We start from the raw sequence: 21,818 nt of genomic DNA, 5'->3' as shown, positions 1-21,818 counted from the left end.
TGGGAAAATAGAACTTATTTCCAAATTTTGATATGCATAAAATATTTTAGGCATAAAATAAGAAGTTATGGAATTTTGCCAAGGCAAGTTGCATTTAGGTAGAAACTTTTTTGATATGTGTAAATAATTGACTTAATCAATGAGAATTCAGATTTATCCTTTTTGGTAAAATTTTCAGCTCAATTTCAATTTTAAAATAACTTTTATGTTTTACCCAAAGAAGTAAAATTTAGTATTCAGCCCAATTTCAATTCTAAAATAACTTTTATGTTTTACCCAAAGAAGTAAAATTTAGTATTAAACTTTTGAATGAAGCTATATTTTTCGCCCGATATCTTACCAGCGCAACTTTTTCTGTGATCGGCAAATATAACCGTCACAGTTAACTTGTTAATATAAAAAATATCTTATGTATGCCTACATGCGAAATAAAAATTGAAGTATTCAATACATTAGAAAAAGTTTTACTTAAAATTGAACGAGACATTACATTTACATTATAATGCCAATTTTATTAATATTCAACTATAAAAGACTAAAGTATATTCATGCAAAAAACGACTTTCTATATCTTTCTAAATAATATCATGCCGACGTAATTGTTTTGTGTTTACCTGGTGCTGAGTAAATGCTCAGCTTCATCCGGCGTCATGGTTTCAGGAAGAGATGCACCATTGTCAGATAAACTACCAGGTGGAGTAATAATATCAGACAATATTTCCGCTCCACCATTCTGTTCAGAAATATCATTTTGTTTAATGATATCTGCCGCAGTACTATCCTCATCGCTAAGGTCGGCATCAGCAAATTTGACATCTTGCAAATCCAGTGCTGAATCCTGGAAAAGAAAATTGGACACAAAATCTTAGTCAGTGGAGTCATAGATGTAAAACAACACTTTCAATATACATAAAATTTTATAATAATGACGCATAAGTTAGCCATTCTAGAGAGTGCCAATCGAACAACATGTTTGGAACATGTGTTCGAACGTGATTCTCATACTTAAAATTTCAACGAGAAACGTGTTTGTAAAGATTCCATCAGATCAGATAGCAATAAATGAAAAATAAATAGGCAATAAGTAAAAGTTACAAAAACTTCTCTAAATGTGTAATAATCGATTCAACAAGAATTGTGATTTAGCCACTTATAAAATTACTTGGGGTTGGTTTGGGGTATTTTGCAAAGATATAGATTATAGACAAACAATGTTGCAACTTTTCTTCATCATCTCGCAAACTAATTATTGGGAGTTCTTATTGAGATACACAAAATGGCTATTACACTTTTGAAATCGTTTCAGTCGTTTTTTGGAGAAAATGCCAAAGAAAAGGTCAAACTATTGCGGCAATTTTTTTGCATAGATTTATTGCCGATCAAAATAATATAATTTTTTAAGACAATATGCTGGGTGTAAATGCATATAAAGAGTTTATCTCCTATGAGATATCTCTTTTTCTTAACATTTCATTTAAGATCGTATGACCATTTTTTCTTCAATCCTCGAGTAGGAGATTTCTTATTTAATTCTTTAAATATTTGTTTGTTTGATGTTAATATTTTGTGGTATTTTTTGCTTCTTTTTTTATTTCCTCATTAATAGTTTTTATTTTCAAGTCTTTATGTAGAGTGCCACTCTATGTACTGTTGCTTGAAGTCTATTTATATTTATTATTATCGATTATTACGATTAAATATAAATTATACATCTTTGCAATTTGAAGCAATGGGATTTAAATTATAAAAAAAAGTTTATTTCAGGAAATTACGAAAAAGGTCGTACAAAACAATCTATGTATAACAAAGCCTCTTTAATGCTATTGGAACTCATTTTATTCAAATTTTTGATACACAAGTGTATATAACTGTTTCTATAAGATTTTAGTAAATTTTATTTAGTTTTTAATAATGTAAACAAATCATTAATCCCAAAATAAAAATTAAAAGTTATTTGAAGAAAAGTCAAAAATGTTCTAGCAAATTATCAAAATACTGAAGTCTGCATTTCAACTACGAATGATTCAAAAGTTCAATATCCAAGTGTATATAACAGTTTTTACTTGATATTAGTAAATTTTATCTAGTTTTCGCTGATGTATATAAAACAAAGTGTCCGGTGCAAGATATCCAAGGATTTCAAAAAAATACAAAAAATTGATCAAAATCCACGTCCAATTTTATCTAGATTTTACTAATGTATACAAATTAAAATGGTTGGTATGAAAATTTTAATTCGTTAAAATAAATGTAAAAAATGTCCTAAATTTACATTGAAATGCCCTCCCTCGAGATGGGTATTTTTACCCGCCCCGCTTATAGTGTGGTAATATACCAGGGTGCGTTCGCAATGCATCTTAAAATTTTCGATTACGCTCACTTTGGCTACATATACTTTGAATTTGGTATCAAACGAATCAGAAGGGCTTGAATCGTCAAAAAAACAAAATTAGCCAATCGAATTTTCTGGTGAAAAATAAACTTCATTTATTTGGTTTGGTTTTGATGACATTATTTCAATCATTTAAGTTACGATCAAAATGTGGATAGTTTTGGACATAACTATAATTAGATATGAATGTCTAAAACTATCATTAGTATTGTTGTAAAAAGATATATCAATGACTACATATCCAATGCATACGTATATTAAACCAAGCCTGCTTTACAACAGTGGAATTACAAATAATAGACTAACATAGCACAATCTCATTCCACGACTTCTGGTTCCACCAGTTGAAAAATCTGGACTGTCTAGTTTCGAAGTTATTTGCAGTTATTAGCAATTCAACAATTTAACAATCTTAATATAAAACTCACGTTATTTCTAATCATCTCCGGCGTGGTAACATCTTGTATGTACTGCGTTACTTGTACTGGCGATCTCATAAATTCTTCTGGTTGGCAGTATAAAGCATCTTCATCGTCGTATCCGTTACCAATTTCTGGTTCATGGTATAAAACAGTTTCGGGTTTAGAAATTGCAGGAACTGCATGAACCGGCTCTGCCCGGTGCTTGTTCACGCAACTATATAAAGCTGACAAGTCTACTTCTTGTGCTGAGAATTTAAAAATAAAAATAAATGATAATTGAAATATATGCATTTTAAGTGTACAGTTTTTGATTCACTAACATGTAAATTAAATGAGAAAAAGTTGTTAGAACAACTTGTAAGTGTACACAAGTAAGAATGGCATGAACTCTTCCAAGTAAATTGCTTGAGGTCAAAGGCAAAAAATCGTTTCTGGTAAATATTCTACTTTTTATACTCGGCTTTAAATTTAATACCGGTTAGATGTTAGAAATTGAACTTAATTATAGTATATGAATAATTTATGCAGAATTAATTTACTACAGAGAATAATTCAGATAAATATATAGCTTTTTATTGATTTATTTTCAATTTTTTTGTATGAGCTCTATTGAATTTTTTTATATCGAATATTTGATGTACGATTTATTTCTTGGGCTAATACAATAATACTTTCGGCCTTTATCATGTTTTTAGAAAAAAATAATTTTTATAATCATAACTAGATATACATTTTAAAAAAATTAATCTGTAAATATTTATTCTAGGAGAAAACAACTATCAACGTTACTAATTAAATAAAATAGGCTACAAATAATTGATCAATTTCAACGTAAACCTGAATATTGAACACAAATATTTATAAACAAATGATAATATAATTAATGTTTCATTTATAATAATTTCTAATTATTACTTTAAGTAAAACATAGAAAAATGAAACCAAAGAGTTTGATTAAAATAAGATTTATAAGATATAAGATAATATTGAATTTAAAATTATTAATCAGTTTAAAAAAAATGAAAAAACCCAACTAATTACCAATTTTTAGTTTTTCGTATATCTGATAATTTGATGTGCATATGTCTAGTTTGATCATTTTTGACCGCTAAATAACAATTTTTTTTAATTTCTTCCTGGACCTCCGAACCCGCTAGACCTACCTTCCTAAAAATTTATCAGTTCTCCATTTCGTCAATACTAATAAAATGTTTTTTGAACCATTCAAATCAGTTATCTTAAAAACTGAATTGCCGTTTTTAGCACTTTTTACCACGTATCTTCGAAACGGCTGAACCTGCCTCTGGCAAAAACTAATCAACACGCTCCCCCGTCAATAAATATCGAATATTTTTTTGAATTACTCAAATCGGTTGTCCGTGTTCACAAAATCGTTGACGAAAATTTGTATCCAAACATATATACACAAGCACATACACACATCTATTTTTGCTAAGGTTTGAATGAAAAGTTTTATATATTTTTACGTTTAAATTTTAACTATTATTTACCTTTAAGTTATAAATAAATGAAGCACATTTGTGTTTAATATTCAGATTTGCGTCGAAATTTATCAATTATTTATAGGTTATTTTATTTACGTTTCAAAGGTTTCTGAACATTTGGCATATGTTCAGAAACCTTTGAAACGTAAAGATATATAAAAAATTTCATTCGCGATTTTTTTGCGATAACTATAACCTACCCTACGGGAAGTTAATAAATTTCACTATATAAAAACAATTCGAAAATCAATGCAGAGCGTAGCATAAATATAAAATATTTTAATATCTTTTTATAAAATTATCGCTTAAATATGCCTACTGAAATATTTCTATGTTATCCATAAACCTACACACTGACGTTTTACCTAGCAGTAAGTGTATAAAATACAGAGGTGATTGAGAAAAGCAGTGTAGTCAGAAAAAATAATTTATCAAGTTCCAAGCAAACAAATGTGTGTCGTAAATCTTACATCAAAAGACTAAAGTCTCAAATGTAAACCTAATACATTTTTGTTACAAATTACCTGCGACAGGCTTTTCTTCCACGTGTCGCCTCTCTTCCGATTCCATTTCTCGCAGCACAGAATTTTTAATAACGCCCGGCGCAGTCGGACATGATATTGGCAACGCATAAGACGGAGGTGTGGACGGCGTATTTCCTGCTGATCCGCCAATTTGGCCTCCATTGACTGAAGAAGGAGACTGCTGCAAATAGCAAGAGGCGTGTGATACGACATTCGTATACTGTGGAGATGTATCGGCAGAGGCAAGTTGGGGAACAACTGTCGATGAATTATTATTAATAATTGTCGATAAATTATTCGTTGTTGGACTGTTGACCGCCAGTGCGTGGGGTCGCAATCTGGCGACGATTTCGGGCGAAGGGTCGTTGAAGCCACCCTCTTCGTCGGTCGTGGTTGCGATTGAAGCGGACGGACTGCCGGACCTACCGGCGTGCGAAGCGGCCGATGCATTGTTGGAGTGGAATGATCGAGGAGGTTTCTGGTGAGCTGCACGACCTGGAAGGAAAGGATACATTTGTTGTTAATCATTACAATTTCATATGATTGAAATACATATTGTATGCAAAACTATTCAGCTACAATATTATTCATAACAGAATTCTTGCAACGAGAATTTATGTGAAAGGGAAAGACATTTGTTGTTAATCATTACAATTTCTCTCACATTCGCATATAAATGATTGAAATACAAATTGTATCCAAAACTATTCAGCTACAATATTATTCATAACAGAATTCTTGCAACAAAAATTTATGGGCCGATTCTGCCGTAAAATAGACCAATTTTATAGCAAGGCTATGGGACCGATTCTGCCGCATAACAGAAAAGTTACGGCAAAGCCATGTTACGCATTTCCATACATTATGTTAATGAATCATACTGAATACTATCAAAATGTCATGTGCTTACTGTTCATTCATGCGTTTTGCACGAACTGCAACGTCACTTGTATGTTACGGAGCAGTATCAAAAACACACTCTTATCTAACATCGTTTTTTTGACATTTGTGCAGCTTTCAAGTTATGTTTTGTATCAGAAAACCTGCGAAATTTGCCTGACTGCACACCAACCGCTTGGCTTTTGTCAATATTAGTATGGAAAGTTCTTCATAACACGACCTTGCCATAACATTTTTCTGTTATGCGGCAGAATCGGTCCTTATGTTACGAAGTCATGCATTTGCTGTACGATGAGGCGCTTTACACATGAAATGCTATTTCACTCAAACGGTTTTAAGCCATATCAGAAAGATCGAGTCTTTTTTATATGTTGTTCAATCTTATATATACTATTCTATATTTTTATTTTTTTTTCTCTTCAATAACTTTGAATTATTTTTCTTCAATTTTGACTTCGTCGTTCTCTCTCTTTAATTCTTGCTCTTTCATTTCAAATTTCTAATTCTATTCAATTCCTATCTTCCTTCCATTTTATTTCTTCATTCTTCTTCTAATCTCAGATAGTTCTAATTTTTTTCTTCTTACTCCTAATACAACTCAGCTATTCAAATTCTGTAATTTCTATTCTTACTCCTAATTTTTACTCAAATTCTACTTAGCAAATCCAATTCTATTTAATTTCAAATTAACTATATATATATAATATATATATATATATATATATATATATATATATTTATATTCTTGAATTCAATGACAGGATTCGATCCAAAGATCCCTATTGTGTGAGTCGAACACGCTACCAAAGAGCTATGCTCACCACAATGATCCAGTTATATTAGGTTTTAATATATCTAAATTAATCTATCTATCTAAAACGCCTGACTGCACAGCAACCACATTGCTTTTCACAGTATTTAGTACGATTTTGTATGAAAACAGCTACATAACATAGTCATTGCCATAACATTGGTCTTTTTTATGGCAGAATCGGCCCATTTATCTAAATATTTTTAATATTAACATATAAAATATATGAAGAGGTGGCAACCAAAGTACACAATCCCACAAATCAGGGCAAACCAAGATACAGTGAGAATATGGTAAGTTTTTCAATAAATATGTTACAAAATTGGAGGAAACAAAATATTTGTATATGCCTTTTAAATAGGAGTAAAAAATCTGCTCTGGCTCTGCAGTTGTTTCAATCCAGATTGGACTATTACTCAAATTCTTTAGAAGTTAGTAAAATGAAATTAACAGAGATTTTATGACAAATCGTCTATTAGTTTTCGAGATATTCGCATTCAAAGATTTGCAGTGTTTAAAATTAGCAAAAATGAACATCACCTTTTTGACGATTGCTCGGCGTGTAGGGTATATAGAGGGTCCAAACTGGATATATAGCCAAGAATAAAAAAGAAGAAAATAGAAGTTTTCCGGGTTAAATTCGCTGAAAACACGGAAAATAGCCTCATCAAATACACTAAAATTTAGTGTATTAGTTAGTAGCTAGGATTTGGATAAAACTCATAGCGTTTATTAATTATGAAGTTAGTAAAATGCTATAGAAATTTTATGAAAATTCGTCCAATGGTTTTCAAGATATTCGCATTCAAAGTTTTGCAGTGTGAGCAAAAAAAATCTTCACTTAAATTGCTCGGCAGATAGGAAGTCCAAAACACAAATTAAATGTAAGCCATATATGTAGCCAAGAATAACAATAAAAAAGAGTTTTAATGCTTATATGTTACGGTTCCAAAGATCAAATAAACACAGAATTAATAAAAATCGACCACAATAGCCGAAAAATTGTCACAATTTCTCTAGGTTGCACTTAATAGCTCAATTTTCAAACAACGTGAGATTTTTTTTTTTATTTTTTTTTAGGACTATTACGATAAATACTATCACCCAGTTTTGGTTGACGTTGAGTGCTGGGACCCCTGCATAATTTCAAGATCAAGTAAAATAATGTAAAGATAAATAAATTATTAGTAAATATGTAAACAAATTGAAGATAATCAAAAATATTTTAGGAAAAAAAATCAAGGTTCATGTATATTTGGGATGGTTTGGGATGGTTAATGGTTTTTCCAACTCCTCATGTATGAATTCGACATGTCCATAAAACGTTTCTAAAACAAATCTGCTGAAAATGCAATTTCTTAATATAAATACTAATATAATAAAATTCGTTCATATAAATCAATTAAGTAAGATTGTATCAATATATCTATTATCAATATAATATTTTCAACCTGCACAACAGTCTGCACAAAGTCGTCGAATGCTCAGGCACATGTCTGGTGTAAGCGAAGAGGAATTTATGTCATCCTCCTATATATTTCATTTTACTTAATATCACACAAAATTCACTAACAGGTTTTCTCTTGTGTTCAATAATCATTGATTCGCTTCTCTTATTTTTATTCCAAGTCATAAATTTCAGCTTATACATAATAATTTCATAACGCACTTTCGCTTTTATTAATTACAAAATGTACTCTAGGTTACGGATTGAGTTGCAGTATATCTGTAGGAAATATATTGCGGTTGTAAAAACCCTTTTAATTAAATTATATATGAAGTTATTCAGAATGGTGAAATAATCATCGTGCAATGCAATTCAAAAAATATGTAGGACAATATTTTATTTCTTCAATGTCGATACCTTTCATCCATTACTAATTACTGTTATCACTTTTTAGTTATACCGCTATGCCATCTATATAACGCCATCAAAATATGATATAAAGATGTATGTTCAATCATCACATGCCTAAGAGATTTCATTTTATATATTCTTCAATTTCCTGAAAAGCAACATTTTATCGATAAAAATTCCAATTTTTCACGCTTCTGACGGTATACAAAAAGCTTAGTATGAAAATAACTCGTATTTGAAACGAATTGAAAGCAAATTGCAAGTTTACCCATATATCAATATCTTCACACCTGCATTCTTCGATGACCGCAACGTATAACATAAAATAATTGAAATGGGTGCTGATACATTATACGGAACGGGACGATTTTAACTTTTTAAACCACTTGTCATAGGCCTATAATGTTTTATGGGGTTTGGTTTGACTATCAACTTTATCACCATGCGAAGTTTCATCAAAATCCCAGATATTTTTTCTTCGTTTCTATTTGACGCTGAATAAAAATACACCTATGCCCCAATTTATACGAAAGATGGATTCTATAAAAAAATCATATAACTCGAGAAATTTCCTCGAAATCCACTATAGAAAAGCTCTGTTTGTTAGTATTTAATATAATGAATAACAAACACATTGAGCAAAAAATAAAAATTAATATATTTAATGCCAAACATATTCATAAAATTATAGCTTCATTCATAATATTAGCACCCTCATTATTACGGACAAGGTTCCAAATTTTAATTTTGATTTATAAAGACAACTTTTATTATACTCTCTAGCTTTTCATTTTTATCTTCTGCCTTTGTCAAACTGTAAAATTTTATATAAATTATATAATTTGTAAAAAAATATTCTGTCATTTGCTCACCTTCAATAAATTCACACTATCAATTTTAAATAAAAACTGATGAAAAACAATAAAGCTCTTAGCTTTGGTATTTCGAACAAACTAGCTTATACACACATAAAACTTAGTTTTGATCATAAAACGGGGAGTTTCCATCTCATATACATATTTTCATGATAGACTAGACTAATAAGAATTCGTAATTGTAACATACATTTTGAAGTGTTGTATTTTGATAGTAAAACAATGGAAATGTTATTGTAGATACAAGCAAATTATAGTTTAGTGTATAATGTTTATTGGTGTAAATGCTAAGTTATAAAATTTCGTTAAAAAAAATGTTATTTTTTTCAAAAGCCGTTTAAAACGATTACCACCTTGCATAATATTGTCACAGCTATTATTCCCCGCAGACCGACGCAGTAAACAGAATTGTGCAGGTGCGTCTTTCTTGACGCTAAGAAAGTCCATTAATCACGTGAGGTTTTTAGTGGGAGGAAAAGTTTGACAAAAAAATCACGAGACATCACGTAGGGTAAGTTAGAGTAAATGCAAATATTCAAAAATATTTTTTTCATATCTTTACGTTTTAAAGTTTTCTGAACATTTTGGCACACTTTTTTTAAAAAAAATGTGTGTATGTATGTGAGTAATTGCAAGACTTTTGTTCTTTTCCACGACGGAAAAATCGTCCCGTCCAGAACAATATACCAAGGGCCAATTTTACCGAGAAGTAATCCCATAAATCGAAATACAACGACAGGTCGACTGCGAAACATGCATTATTTGTTTTCATTACGTAGAAATTTTGTTCTATCAGCAATGTATGTTATTGGTCATAAATGGCATTTTATAAAACGTCCATAAATCAATATATTGTGGACAGCACTCGTAACAACTTGAACAAAGTGTTATGACAATATAAATGATTGTTATACACTGAAATTAATTACTAGGCACTAATGAATTAAACATGTTTGGTCATCGTTTTATTTACATGTGCATTACGCATGTAACAAGTAAAATGAATAAAAATATAATACACATAATACATTATATTACATATATGTGCAATATATTGAGCGGTAAGTTTTGTATAGTTAATTCAATTTCATTTTTATTTTCATTATTTATTTTGCTGCCCATTATTTTTGGAAATAAATATTTCTGAATCAAAAATTTTTTAGATTTTAATATTTTTATATCAGGTTTTTGTTTAGGTTAAAGAAGATTCAATCTAAGACTGGAAACATGTGGAAGGCTTTGTGCAAATTTTGTAAACAAAACTTAGTCGCTGTAAATTAGATCAATGTTATGGCAATGCTATATATCCTTAAAATGGTACTAAAAACTATCAAAATGCTATGTATTTCATGTGCAGGCGTTTTAGACATGAAATGTAACTTCATTCATATGTTATTATGCTGCATCAGAAAGATGCACTTATGATAAGTTTATTTTTTTAACGTTTGTTCGTTTTTAGGTAAGGTTCACTATCTAAAACGCCTGACTGCATAGCAACCACATAAAATTTTGACAGTTTTTAGTACCATTTTATATGCCATAACATTGGTCTATTTTACGGCTGAATCGGCCCATTAGTTTTTCGTTCTTATAACTGGATGTATGTTCGTTCTTCATATAAATATATATGTTACAAAGGGTAATCCGGAACTCAACGTCAAGCCGAAACAGAGTAATAGTATTGATCGTAACTATTATGAAAAAAAAAAGAAATTTATGTAGTTTCAAAGTTTATTTTATGTAGGTCCAAAGGTTGGATAAATAAAATTAATAAAAATTAACCACAATAATGAAAAATAGCCATAGTTTACCCAAAGTTCTATATTGCACATAAAAGCTCATAACTTTCAATTTTCAAATCTTTTTTTAACTTCCCGTAGGGTAAGTTATTGTAATGGGCCGAAAATCGGAATTGAAAATTTTTACATTTCTCGACGTTTTGAAGGTTTCTGAACGTTTTGGCATACCTCAGAAAAAATGGATGTGTGTGTGTGTGTGTGTGTATGTGTGTGTGTGTGTGTATGTATGTATGGATACAAATTTTCGTCCACGTTTTCGGGCGTACGGATCAACCGATTTGAATGGTTTAAAAAACATTCGATTCCTATTAATAAGGAGAAGAGCTGATTAGTTTTTGGCAAAGACAGGTCCAGCAGTTACGGAGATAAGGAGCAAAGAGTGCAGAAAATAGAAATCGAGTTTTTGAGAGAACGGAGCATCCGATTTGAATGATCTAAAAAACATTCCATTAGTAATGATCGGGAGAAAGGGTTATTAGTTTTTCGCAAAGGCAGGCCCAGCCATTTCGGAGAAACAGAGCTAAATGTACAAAAAATGGCAGTTTTTGAGAGAACTAAGCGTTCGATTCAATTGATTCAAAGAACTTTCTGCTTGTCTTAACAAAATAATTAATTTTGGAAAAAAAAAATTTTGTACCATTTTTTTTTTTTTTTTTTTTTTTTTTTTAATTTTTTGTATATCGAAAATAATTCAGATTTTATTTTTAATTCTGACTAAAGTTCTAATATACTTTAAACAAATAATTTCAACTCTGCAATTCAGTTTATATAATTATTATAAATATTAGACAATAATACAATATTTATAATAATCTATTTGAAAACATTCAATATTCCTCGAACGTTTCGTTACGGTACGGGAAGTTCCAGCAATTTGCCTTAAGGCACGATGCCACCCACCCCACTAGTTCTAATTTTTTTCATGACCGTTACGTTCAATACTATGTACGTTACGACTCGACGTTGAGTTCTGGGACACCCTGAATATTTAACTAAAATTTATATAGAAACTGAATATTTATTTAGCTATTGCATTGCGCTGAAATTATGTATAGATTAAACAAAAATCTAATTATGTCTAAAAAAATCCGAATTAGAAAGATTTGAATTTTTACGTATATTAGATATGTATTTAACTAACTCTTGTTTTGTTATAGCGATATAATAATCATTAATCATTTTGTACGTTTATAGATTTAATAAATGTACATAAGTTACCATATTGATGCAAATATATTAACAGTATTTCTAAATGCAATTGAAGTGCGCGTTTCCCGACTGCCATTTTATTTTTCAAGTAAATAAATTTCCGAACAAAAATAAAAAAAATAGTATTTTCTCTGATAAAAGCTAACTCACACTTTAATGCTAACTACAGAGATAAAAAAAACTAATTTAATCCAATGAAGATGTTTGTTACCACCAAAGTTTCATAGCACATTTATAAATAAACGAGTTTTATAATGAGCTTTTGCTCTCAAGTTAAATATAATTACAATTTGAAGTATTCTATTTGCAAAAGTAATTAAAATCGAATGAAATATAAAATTTGAAGTATTATTAAAAAATTATATATAATATAATTTTTTTTGGAGTTTATTAGTTCTTCTAATGTAATTTATTCTCTATTATTATGTGATCTTCATAAAAGCCATTTCAATAATACGTTATAAAAATATTTGATAGCATACAGAGAGAATCATGCGTTATAAAAATGGTTTCGTGACTTCAAATTAACAGCAATCATGTTAATGAATACATTCCATTAATTTTATTCTTTATTAAGTGCGTGCTCTTGAACTAACTGTTTCTTATATAATAGAGTCTTATTATTGTAGAAAGCAAGAAAACGTTGAAATCTCATTGTAAAACTGCATAATGGTGGAATGAAATTATGAGTATCATCAGGAAGAATATTAAATTACTTATGGTGAAGCACTTCATTTTGTTATTAAACGTACAATAGACATTTTTGAAGCAATGCTATTAAAATTTGGTATCAGTATAGACTTATGCAATCATTTCTTATTATCAATTCAAGACTTAGATTGGATAATCTTATAAGATTGAGTTTTTAATAAATAAATAATTGAAATGTTTAATAATTTGATTAATTCAGTTTCAGCAGTTTGGCCTAAGTAAACAAAAAACTATGAATTTCTTCTCTAAATCGTAACTACTAACATATGAATTGAATTGGTTTTCATTTTTAAATCCAAATATTTACTAAATTGCATAAATAATTGAATCAATAAAGCTTCTAAAGATTGTGGTAAATTGAATGATTAAAATTGTACCATAGACGTATTTTAGATTGATCATTCTGCTACTGATATTGATTCTATTTGTAGTACTCTGAGACTATTTTTAGTACGATTATAGTATTTGTAGATTTTTGATAATGTACGTCTCACCATTATAGTGACACGGCCATGGTATTTAAAGTACTATTTATATGATTAAATTAAATAAGCATAATAATATGAAAATATTTGCACTATAATAATATCAGCATTTATTCTCTGTATTTAGAACTTTGTCTTCAATATAAATATAATTTTAACAAAAAACATTTAAAATTAGTTGTATGTATGTCAAGGTGTTGGGTTATAATTTATGTATTTGTTGTAAGTTCTTATTACACTAATGATTTGTCACTAAGTTTTAATTAAAAAAGATATATTCATTGATTATTTAATACTATTTAAGAAGTTAGAAAAATAAGTCCGATCTGAATTCGCTACCCCCCCTACAAGGTTGCAACAATCAGGTGTAAAAACTCAATGCCATGAAGATTGCGCCTTGGCCAATGTAATAAAATAAAAATTTGTCCGAACACTAGTGCCTTAAGTCAAGTAGCTAAGGATTCCGTTAAAATTTATCGATAAGGCTTTGACAAAAAACTTATCCACGCCTCACCATCAATAGAAATCGAATGATTTTTCAATCATTCAAAGCGGTTGATCCATGCTCTCAAAAACGTCGACAAAAATTAGTATTCACATACGCAAACACACATGCCCTACTTTTCTAAGGTATACTAGAGCGTTCAGAAACATTTGAAACGTACAGTATGAAAAAAACAAGGAACAAACTGAATACAAAAATCACATTATATGTTTCTTCAAAACTATATAAAAACCAATAAAAATTCATCTTTTCTATGAACAAATGATCATTTCTAATTTTGGATAAATTTAGAGTCCGACCCTAATTGTTAGCTTTTCAGAAATAGAAGCTCAGAGTTCAATGTCTCGCTTCTACTACAATATATACATCAGTTATACTAAATGACCGTATACAAAGTTGTCGAATGCAATTGTCGGCATGAATTATTCAAAGTTCTGAAAGCGTTTTACATATTACAAAGCTTCCAGTTATTTGCATCCATTTCAAAAATATAGAGTAATTCTCTTCAAATTCATAAAGAGGTCGAGTGACATATAATAAGATAGAAAAGCAAAATAAGATAGAAAAGCTTTTAACGGTGTATCAGCTGCAATTGAGTACTTGTTTTGCAGAATATCTATACTTAGTCGAAGAAGACCAGAAAAACCAACATTAGTAAACATATTTTCTATTTTAAAAACATTCAAATTAAATTCCCCAACGATGCACAAACTAATCAAATACAAACCTATCTAATCAAACTCCATATTTTCATTAAAATTATGAATGAAATAATATAATTCTCTACTAATATCGATTTTCTATAGGTATCAGTGCGCGACATCACATGCTTCAGAAATGAGTGAAGTAGAATAAGTGATTAAAATTTATAAATAAGTCGGTACTTCAAGATTTAAAAACATAGTCTTCACTTTTTATGCTTGAAAACACACACAATTTCCGATGCTATATATGGAAACTTTTACAGCTCTTAAAAACAGCGCCTCATAATAGGAAGTGAACTATATAAACACCTGGTACCGTAAATAGAATATGGTTATGGATACAGAAAACAATTGAGACTAAATTTTAATGGTGATACCGGTTTTGGTATTAAGGTATGGTATCATGATATATTTTTTTTTAATAACGATATTCTAACCTAAGATTTTTCTCGATAAGGCAACCCAGTGGTCAACTATTCTACTATTTTGTGTGAACTGTGGATATATTAGATATGTATATAATAGTGTTGAGGTGCATGTATTGCAGCGTTGCCCAAACAGGTTATTTTCACTTGAGAATATTTTTGAGATCTATAACCGTAAATGATAATTTGATATCATACTGCTTGATAGCTGGCTGAGGCTGGGATCGAACCCGGAACTAGTTTGTGCTAGCCCACATTCTAAACTATCACACCACAACGAGTTCAATTAAAAAAAAAACTAAGTAAATATTGCAGTAGTAAATATTAGAAAAAATTATTGGTGTAGGATTTTGCACCCAGGCAAAACCCATTATAATTCATTTTAAAGAAGTCAAAAAAAAGTATGAAGGCTTAGATTTTTTTATACTTCTCCTTCTAATGTTATAATAAAGAAATAAGTAGTATTAATTAATAAAACCTACATAAACTATTACTTCATTAAATTGTTAGTTGCCAAATAATTAGGAATTAGCAATAAATTTGCTAACAAAACATCATTCGAATTAGTATAACTGTTCTTTTTATGTATGATACGAGTATTACTTTTACTGTGATGTTTATTACGATATTCAATTTAATTAATGGCACAAATATTAATTTCGACACAAATTGCCTGAATGTTGCGACTAAATATTTGGCAAAGAAATATAAAACGAGTCATTTAAGTAATTTATTGCGGCAAGAGAGCTTACGTAAGTATTTTTTTTAATTTTACGCATCACATATTTATCAAACCTTAAATAGCCTAATTCAATAAATTGATGATAATTAAAAATATGGCTTCATCGTTTTATTAGGAAATGATAATTTATTCACAATTCATGTCCAATAAAATAGTATAATGTTATTAAAACATCGAATTAACATTAATAGAGATTGTCAATACCCAAATTAGGAATAGTTGGTAACATTAAAACTATTTTTAAAATTCAGTTCTCACGATCTTATGAAGTTAAGCAAATTTAATAATTATATATATATATATATATATATATATATATATTAGAGTGGTCCTTAATATGGACATTTTCGAATTTCCTTGCATTGCCTAGAGACGCAATATCAAAGCGCGTAAGCGCCGCGTCGCCGTCTAACGGATAAACATTGGTACGGAACCCATAGGGATGTAAACAAAATTTATACTTATTGTTAAAATCTCTATAAAATATCTTATAATTTTATGTGCATATGTCTAATGGTCATTTTTGACCGCCAAATGGCCCTTCCTTTCCAAAAATTTAAACAGTTCTTCATTTAGTCAATGCAAATAAAATGTTTTTTGAATTATTCAAATCGGACGCTCCGTTCTCTTAAAAACTGAGTTACCGTTCTTGGCACTTTTTGCCCCATATCTTCGGAACTGCTAGACCTGCCTCTGCCAAAAAGTAATCAGGACGTCTTCTTATCAATACGAATCGAATGTTTTTTGAATTATTCAAATCACTTCATCCGTGTTCCCGAAATCGTCGACGAAAACTTGTATCCGCCACACACACACACACACACACACACATACACACACGCACATACGTCCATTTTTTTCTAAGGTATGCCAACATGTTCAGAAAGTTTTGAAACGTAAAAATATATATAAAATTATCATTTTTTATTTTTTTGCGACTACTATACTTGCCCTACGTGAAGTTAAAAATTGAGCACAGTAGACCCTCTGTGGAGTGCCAAAAATACTGAAACAGGGTAAAGAACATTTGTTCTAATTATAAGTTTATCCCCATGGTTAAAGTCATTGTTATTGTCATGCATGTCTTACTTCATTTCAATTAAGTAAAGTAAAGTAAATTCAAATAATAATTATATAATTGGGTGATTCAAATAAATTTAAAGTGAATTCATATAGCAATCATATAATTGGCTTAAAACACCCACATGCTTCATAACCACAGTTGTCTACAACGAATCACTATAAATCATACTTCACATTGACCATACATCATCGACCACCTAATACGATATTACAAAAAATCCAATTTTGGCATGTGTTTATGCTAAAAATTAAAATACTCGTTAAAAAATTAATGTCTCTCGAATCAATTTGACGAGCGTGGGCAGCGAGTAATGTGAGCATTCGACAGTTAAAGGCAATCGGGTCAGCAGTCGTCTTTTTCTTAGCCAATGCGGTCAGACAGAGCAAAAATATACCAAGAAAAAAAACTTGGCTTTTAAATTCATTTCACATCTGTAGGATTATAGTGGAGGCATTATATCACTCGGCAGTCACGGATGGAATATCATTTACCAGTAATGAAGAACATAATTACCAAAAAAAAATAGTTGTCTTAAGGCAAGTTGCATGGACTTTTCCAATATATATATACATGAAAATCTAGAAATAATATTAGGGCGGGTCGATTTGTATGGTTGAAAAAAAGTCGCATAGGCACATATGATTTACGGATACTAGGGATCAAAATAAAATACTTTGCCGAAAAAACCATATATCTAAAATTCTAATGTCCCATGCATTGACCCAAAGATTGGATCAAATTTTGAAAAATTGGGTTGGGCCGATCGGCATTTCAAAGTTAGTGGGGGTCGGTCATACATTTGAACGTGATGGGGCACTCTAAAAGGGCCAAATGTAATTTTTCAAAATTCTACCCAAAATCTTTGGGTCAATGCACGGGATATCAGAATTCATTTTAGATGTATGGTTTCTTCAGCAAAGTTCTCTTATTTTGATCCCTAGTATCCGAAAATAATATGTGCCTAAGCGACTTTTAAATCGACCCGCCATAAATAATATATTATAAAACTATTTCGTATGCTAGTTATTACATTAAACAGATGCTTCAAACACACCTCTTAAGGTAACTAATTACATTATCCTTGAATAATTAATAGAAACTGCTATCTCCTCAACTATTATACGCATGTGAGCCCCGATGTAAGAGGTCACAGGTCAAACGAACGTAAAGCGTGATGTCAACGCCATGAATATTTTGCAAAGCCCTAAATATTATAATTCGCACGACGAAAATTTCATGATGTATTATAATGTATATATATATTTCATAACCTGGAGTATGTTGAATGTCAAAGGTACGAGTAATAACGGATAAAAATATATGTAGGGTGGGCTGGGTACGGTTGTGCCAGGATACAGTAGTGACAGTCGCCATAACAGATGAACTATACTGATTTTGACATAGGGTTCGAAGGGGGAAAGATGAAGTATGTTTGTTCGAACAAGTTTCCATTATTGCATTGAGTCAGCGCCCTACAATATCATAATCAGTAGACAGCATTGCTTTTAAAGAGTAAAAAATGAGTTTTTTTGGTTCAATTTCTTCTATTAAGAACTGTTACTTGTATACAGAAAGATCACTTTGTTTGTTATTTTGATGTAAGTTAAACATTAGTAGGTAATTGCCAAAAATTAGTTTTTGCATAGATTAACTCAGTCATAACGATGACTTGTTTTCAAAAATGTGCGTTGGGTACGTTTGTGACATATTGTGGGTCTTGTCCTTTCCGGGTGAAGATTAAAAAGAAAAATCTAACTTAACTAGGACAAAATTCGAAAGAGAAAAGAAAAGGCAAATTCAATATAAGAAAACAAAGATTTCACAAAAATTTCTTGTTCATTTTGTTTGAAAAGAATATGTTTTGTTTTGATTATGTTGTGTTGTATTATATATTTCTGACCATAAAGGTCGTTATAAACCATTTTCATGTTTATAGCTATTGTTTTTTAACTTATGTTTATCACAACTGTCCACACCTCCAGGGCGCTTTTCTACTTTTTCCCCAAGATGCTTGTTCTTCCACTCGCCCTTTTCTTGTATGATTTGATTTTATGAGTATCCATCGTATTTAAGGACAGTATTTTAGCATTCCCACGTTGACAAATGTACAAATTACTATTTAATTTACTTTTCTCTCAGCCAACTAGTTAATAAAATTATTGCTGATCAAACAAAGTGGCTCAACCGCACCCAGTCTCCCCTACATGTTATGATTTAGTGTAGTAGATTAAACAAGTGAAGAAAGGAAATCTATACCAGATTACATCAACAATCCACGCTTCGGTTTGTACTGAACTCTCGAGAGAATAAAAATCCATCGAACAGAGCATAAATATCCTTTCCAGAACCAAATAAATAATTGATCGTTCTCAGAATTTCGCGAAAAGTTCAACCTGCACTCAGTCAGTATTTGGCGCATTTTATATTTTTCCAACGGAGCAGCACATCCGCTCTTGTCGGATTTTAAATTAAACACATCGATGTTATTGCTTGCACTTGCGGACGGACGGACGCCGTTCTATTTCTGAGTTTGAGGAGGATACATGATGTGTGGTTGTGTATATATCTTTTAATCTAGTTGCTGGCATGGGATCTTCTTGTAAATAACCATAACATAGTGAAATAATTCATATATTCTCTATTGTATTGTCAAATCATTATATGAACGATGCATAATGAGGAGTTGCAATAATTCTTGGAGATTTAGAGACGTAAGGTTTGTAGTTGCATTTGATACTGAACAGAGGAGAAGGTAGGATCACGATTAATAACGGAAATTTTACCTCAATTGGCACAAGGAATATTCAGTCAACTAATAAATACGCTTTGAACCATTAAATTGGAAATAAAATATGTTTCAAATCGGATAAATTGTATATCCATTTTAGGGGGCGTCCATTAATCACGTGGGGTTTTTAGGTGAAGGAGGAGTTTGACAAAAAATCACGAAATATCACGAGGGGGGAAGGAGGTGTATAGTAAGATGCACCAGTATTTATTTTTTAACAAAAAAATCAAACATTTTCAAATAAAATTTACTTTATTCAAAAATTTTACAGTTTTTTCACATAACTAAAAATACACGTGATGTTTGGTGGGAGAGGGGGGTAACTTTGAATATCACCATGTGTCACCAAGGGGGAGGGGAGTCCAAAAATCCTTAAAAACTCCCTCACGTGATTAATGGACGCCCCCTCATGGTTGTTATCCATTTTGAATAAAATTCAATTTTATAACTTAAGACTATCATACAATCGACTCAATCAATTAATATTAGTAATATCTAATTTAGTATGGGCCTAGGAGCTTTCTGTAGGTAGGAACAGAAGTTTTTCAATAGGATCTTAAACAATATTGAGATATTTCTTTATCTCGATAGGACTATAAACCTCCCCGCATTTTGTTGTCATAGTTACTGTTCCGCAAGCAGATGGGCACAGTATACAAAAGTGTGCAGGTGCGTCATTTGCGAAAAGTAATATAAAATTGTACTATCATACAATTTCGGTTTGTGTTATTGTTATCGATTAATTTTAAACTCTATATATCTTATTTCGTTCCAAACTTATCAATATGTGATAACGTGTAATAATTGTTACGTTTGCTAAATTATTTAAACAGATACCATGACGAATGTCAAATAATTACATATGGAAATAATTGTAACAAAATCTTAGGGCTAGTTATAACATGTTATAATATACCTTAACGTATGATGTAGATAATTGCTTTTTTTCTGCACTATGAAAATTATTACTATCAAAAACGAAGATTAGACCATTTAAGTCTTGATGGGCAACGGCAGTACCAAGAAAAACTTATACGAATAGCAGAAAAAAATCTATGGCCATGGATACTCCTCAAAAAAGTTTTACAAAAGTAATTTGAGAAAAATTAAAAAAAAAAAACCAAAAAGATGATAAAATTAAAGTAAAGTATACGTTACAACTAGCCCCAATGTAGATGAACGTTGTAACACTGCACTTTTTCTAGAAAATGATTGTCAAATAATAAACAATTGTTATAGATTTTTTCTACTTGATTGGGCAGAGAAATAGTTACATCATCTATCCATATTTATTTCACAGAAATATAATCATTGAATCTCAGAATATACTATTATCTAAAAAGCAGTTATAACAAGCTTTTAGGTCCCCAACTGCATTGCAACTCTCCCCAAAAACAAATATTCTGGAAATAAGTTGACTTACATTTACCAATTATTAAATACCATAAATTGGCAGAAAGTTTTGAAGAAACAGTTGGTAATAAAAAATAAAATTACATTTTTTCCGTAAATATTCGCGCGAATCATAGCATATTAATAGAAAACATAAACATATTAGAGATGTCGATATTGAAAAGAGTGAAATAAATAGATCATGACACATTTAGGAGGTATGAATCATATAATATTTATATATATATATATATATATATATATATATATGTGTGTTTGTGTGTATGCATGTACATATTAACATTGATCTATTTTCCCAATTACCGAGTAACCCAAATATTGGTTCTATTTACGCTTAATTCAATATTAACATAAGTCTCCCTTTTTAGTAGATTTTTTATGAGAAATCTATTAGAAATGATGGGTAGGATGTATCAGAGCTCTATTTTTAGCCAGGCACGTTCTATTTGATCTGTTACGAAGAAATATTTTGTCACGTGTGCGTTTTCGACGACATATATATATATTTCATTTTAGGGAAACCTACAGAGAAGATCTGTGATTTAAGTTTGAAGAACTATTTTGGAAATTGGATACATGCACTTAATAACAAACACGCGCGAGCTATTATGCTGGATTTTTGTAAAGAGAACTTGCATTCTATAAATATTATTAATTTAATGAATC

At 30.3% G+C, this 21,818-nt stretch overlaps 1 protein-coding gene across 1 annotated transcript in view; it reads right to left on the bottom strand.

The window, feature by feature from the left end:
* The window catches only part of LOC113367558, a gene marked incomplete at its 3' end in the record, with an annotated part of 106,110 nt that overhangs the window by 8,639 nt on the left and 75,653 nt on the right, over positions 1–21,818 (bottom strand). The window contains 3 exon segments of the mRNA XM_026609156.1: positions 615–838; positions 2,821–3,059; positions 4,844–5,110. Of these exon segments, the coding sequence (XP_026464941.1) occupies positions 615–838; positions 2,821–3,059; positions 4,844–5,110 (730 nt within the window).

The sequence above is a fragment of the Ctenocephalides felis genome, unplaced genomic scaffold (genome assembly GCF_003426905.1).
Source record: "Ctenocephalides felis isolate EL2017-DRISC unplaced genomic scaffold, ASM342690v1 CF-g0.4_SCAFFOLD_01170, whole genome shotgun sequence".
NCBI classification, from domain to species: domain Eukaryota; kingdom Metazoa; phylum Arthropoda; class Insecta; order Siphonaptera; family Pulicidae; genus Ctenocephalides; species Ctenocephalides felis.
The sequence above is the reverse complement of the archived record's forward strand: the minus strand, read 5'-3'. Positions and strand labels throughout refer to the sequence as shown.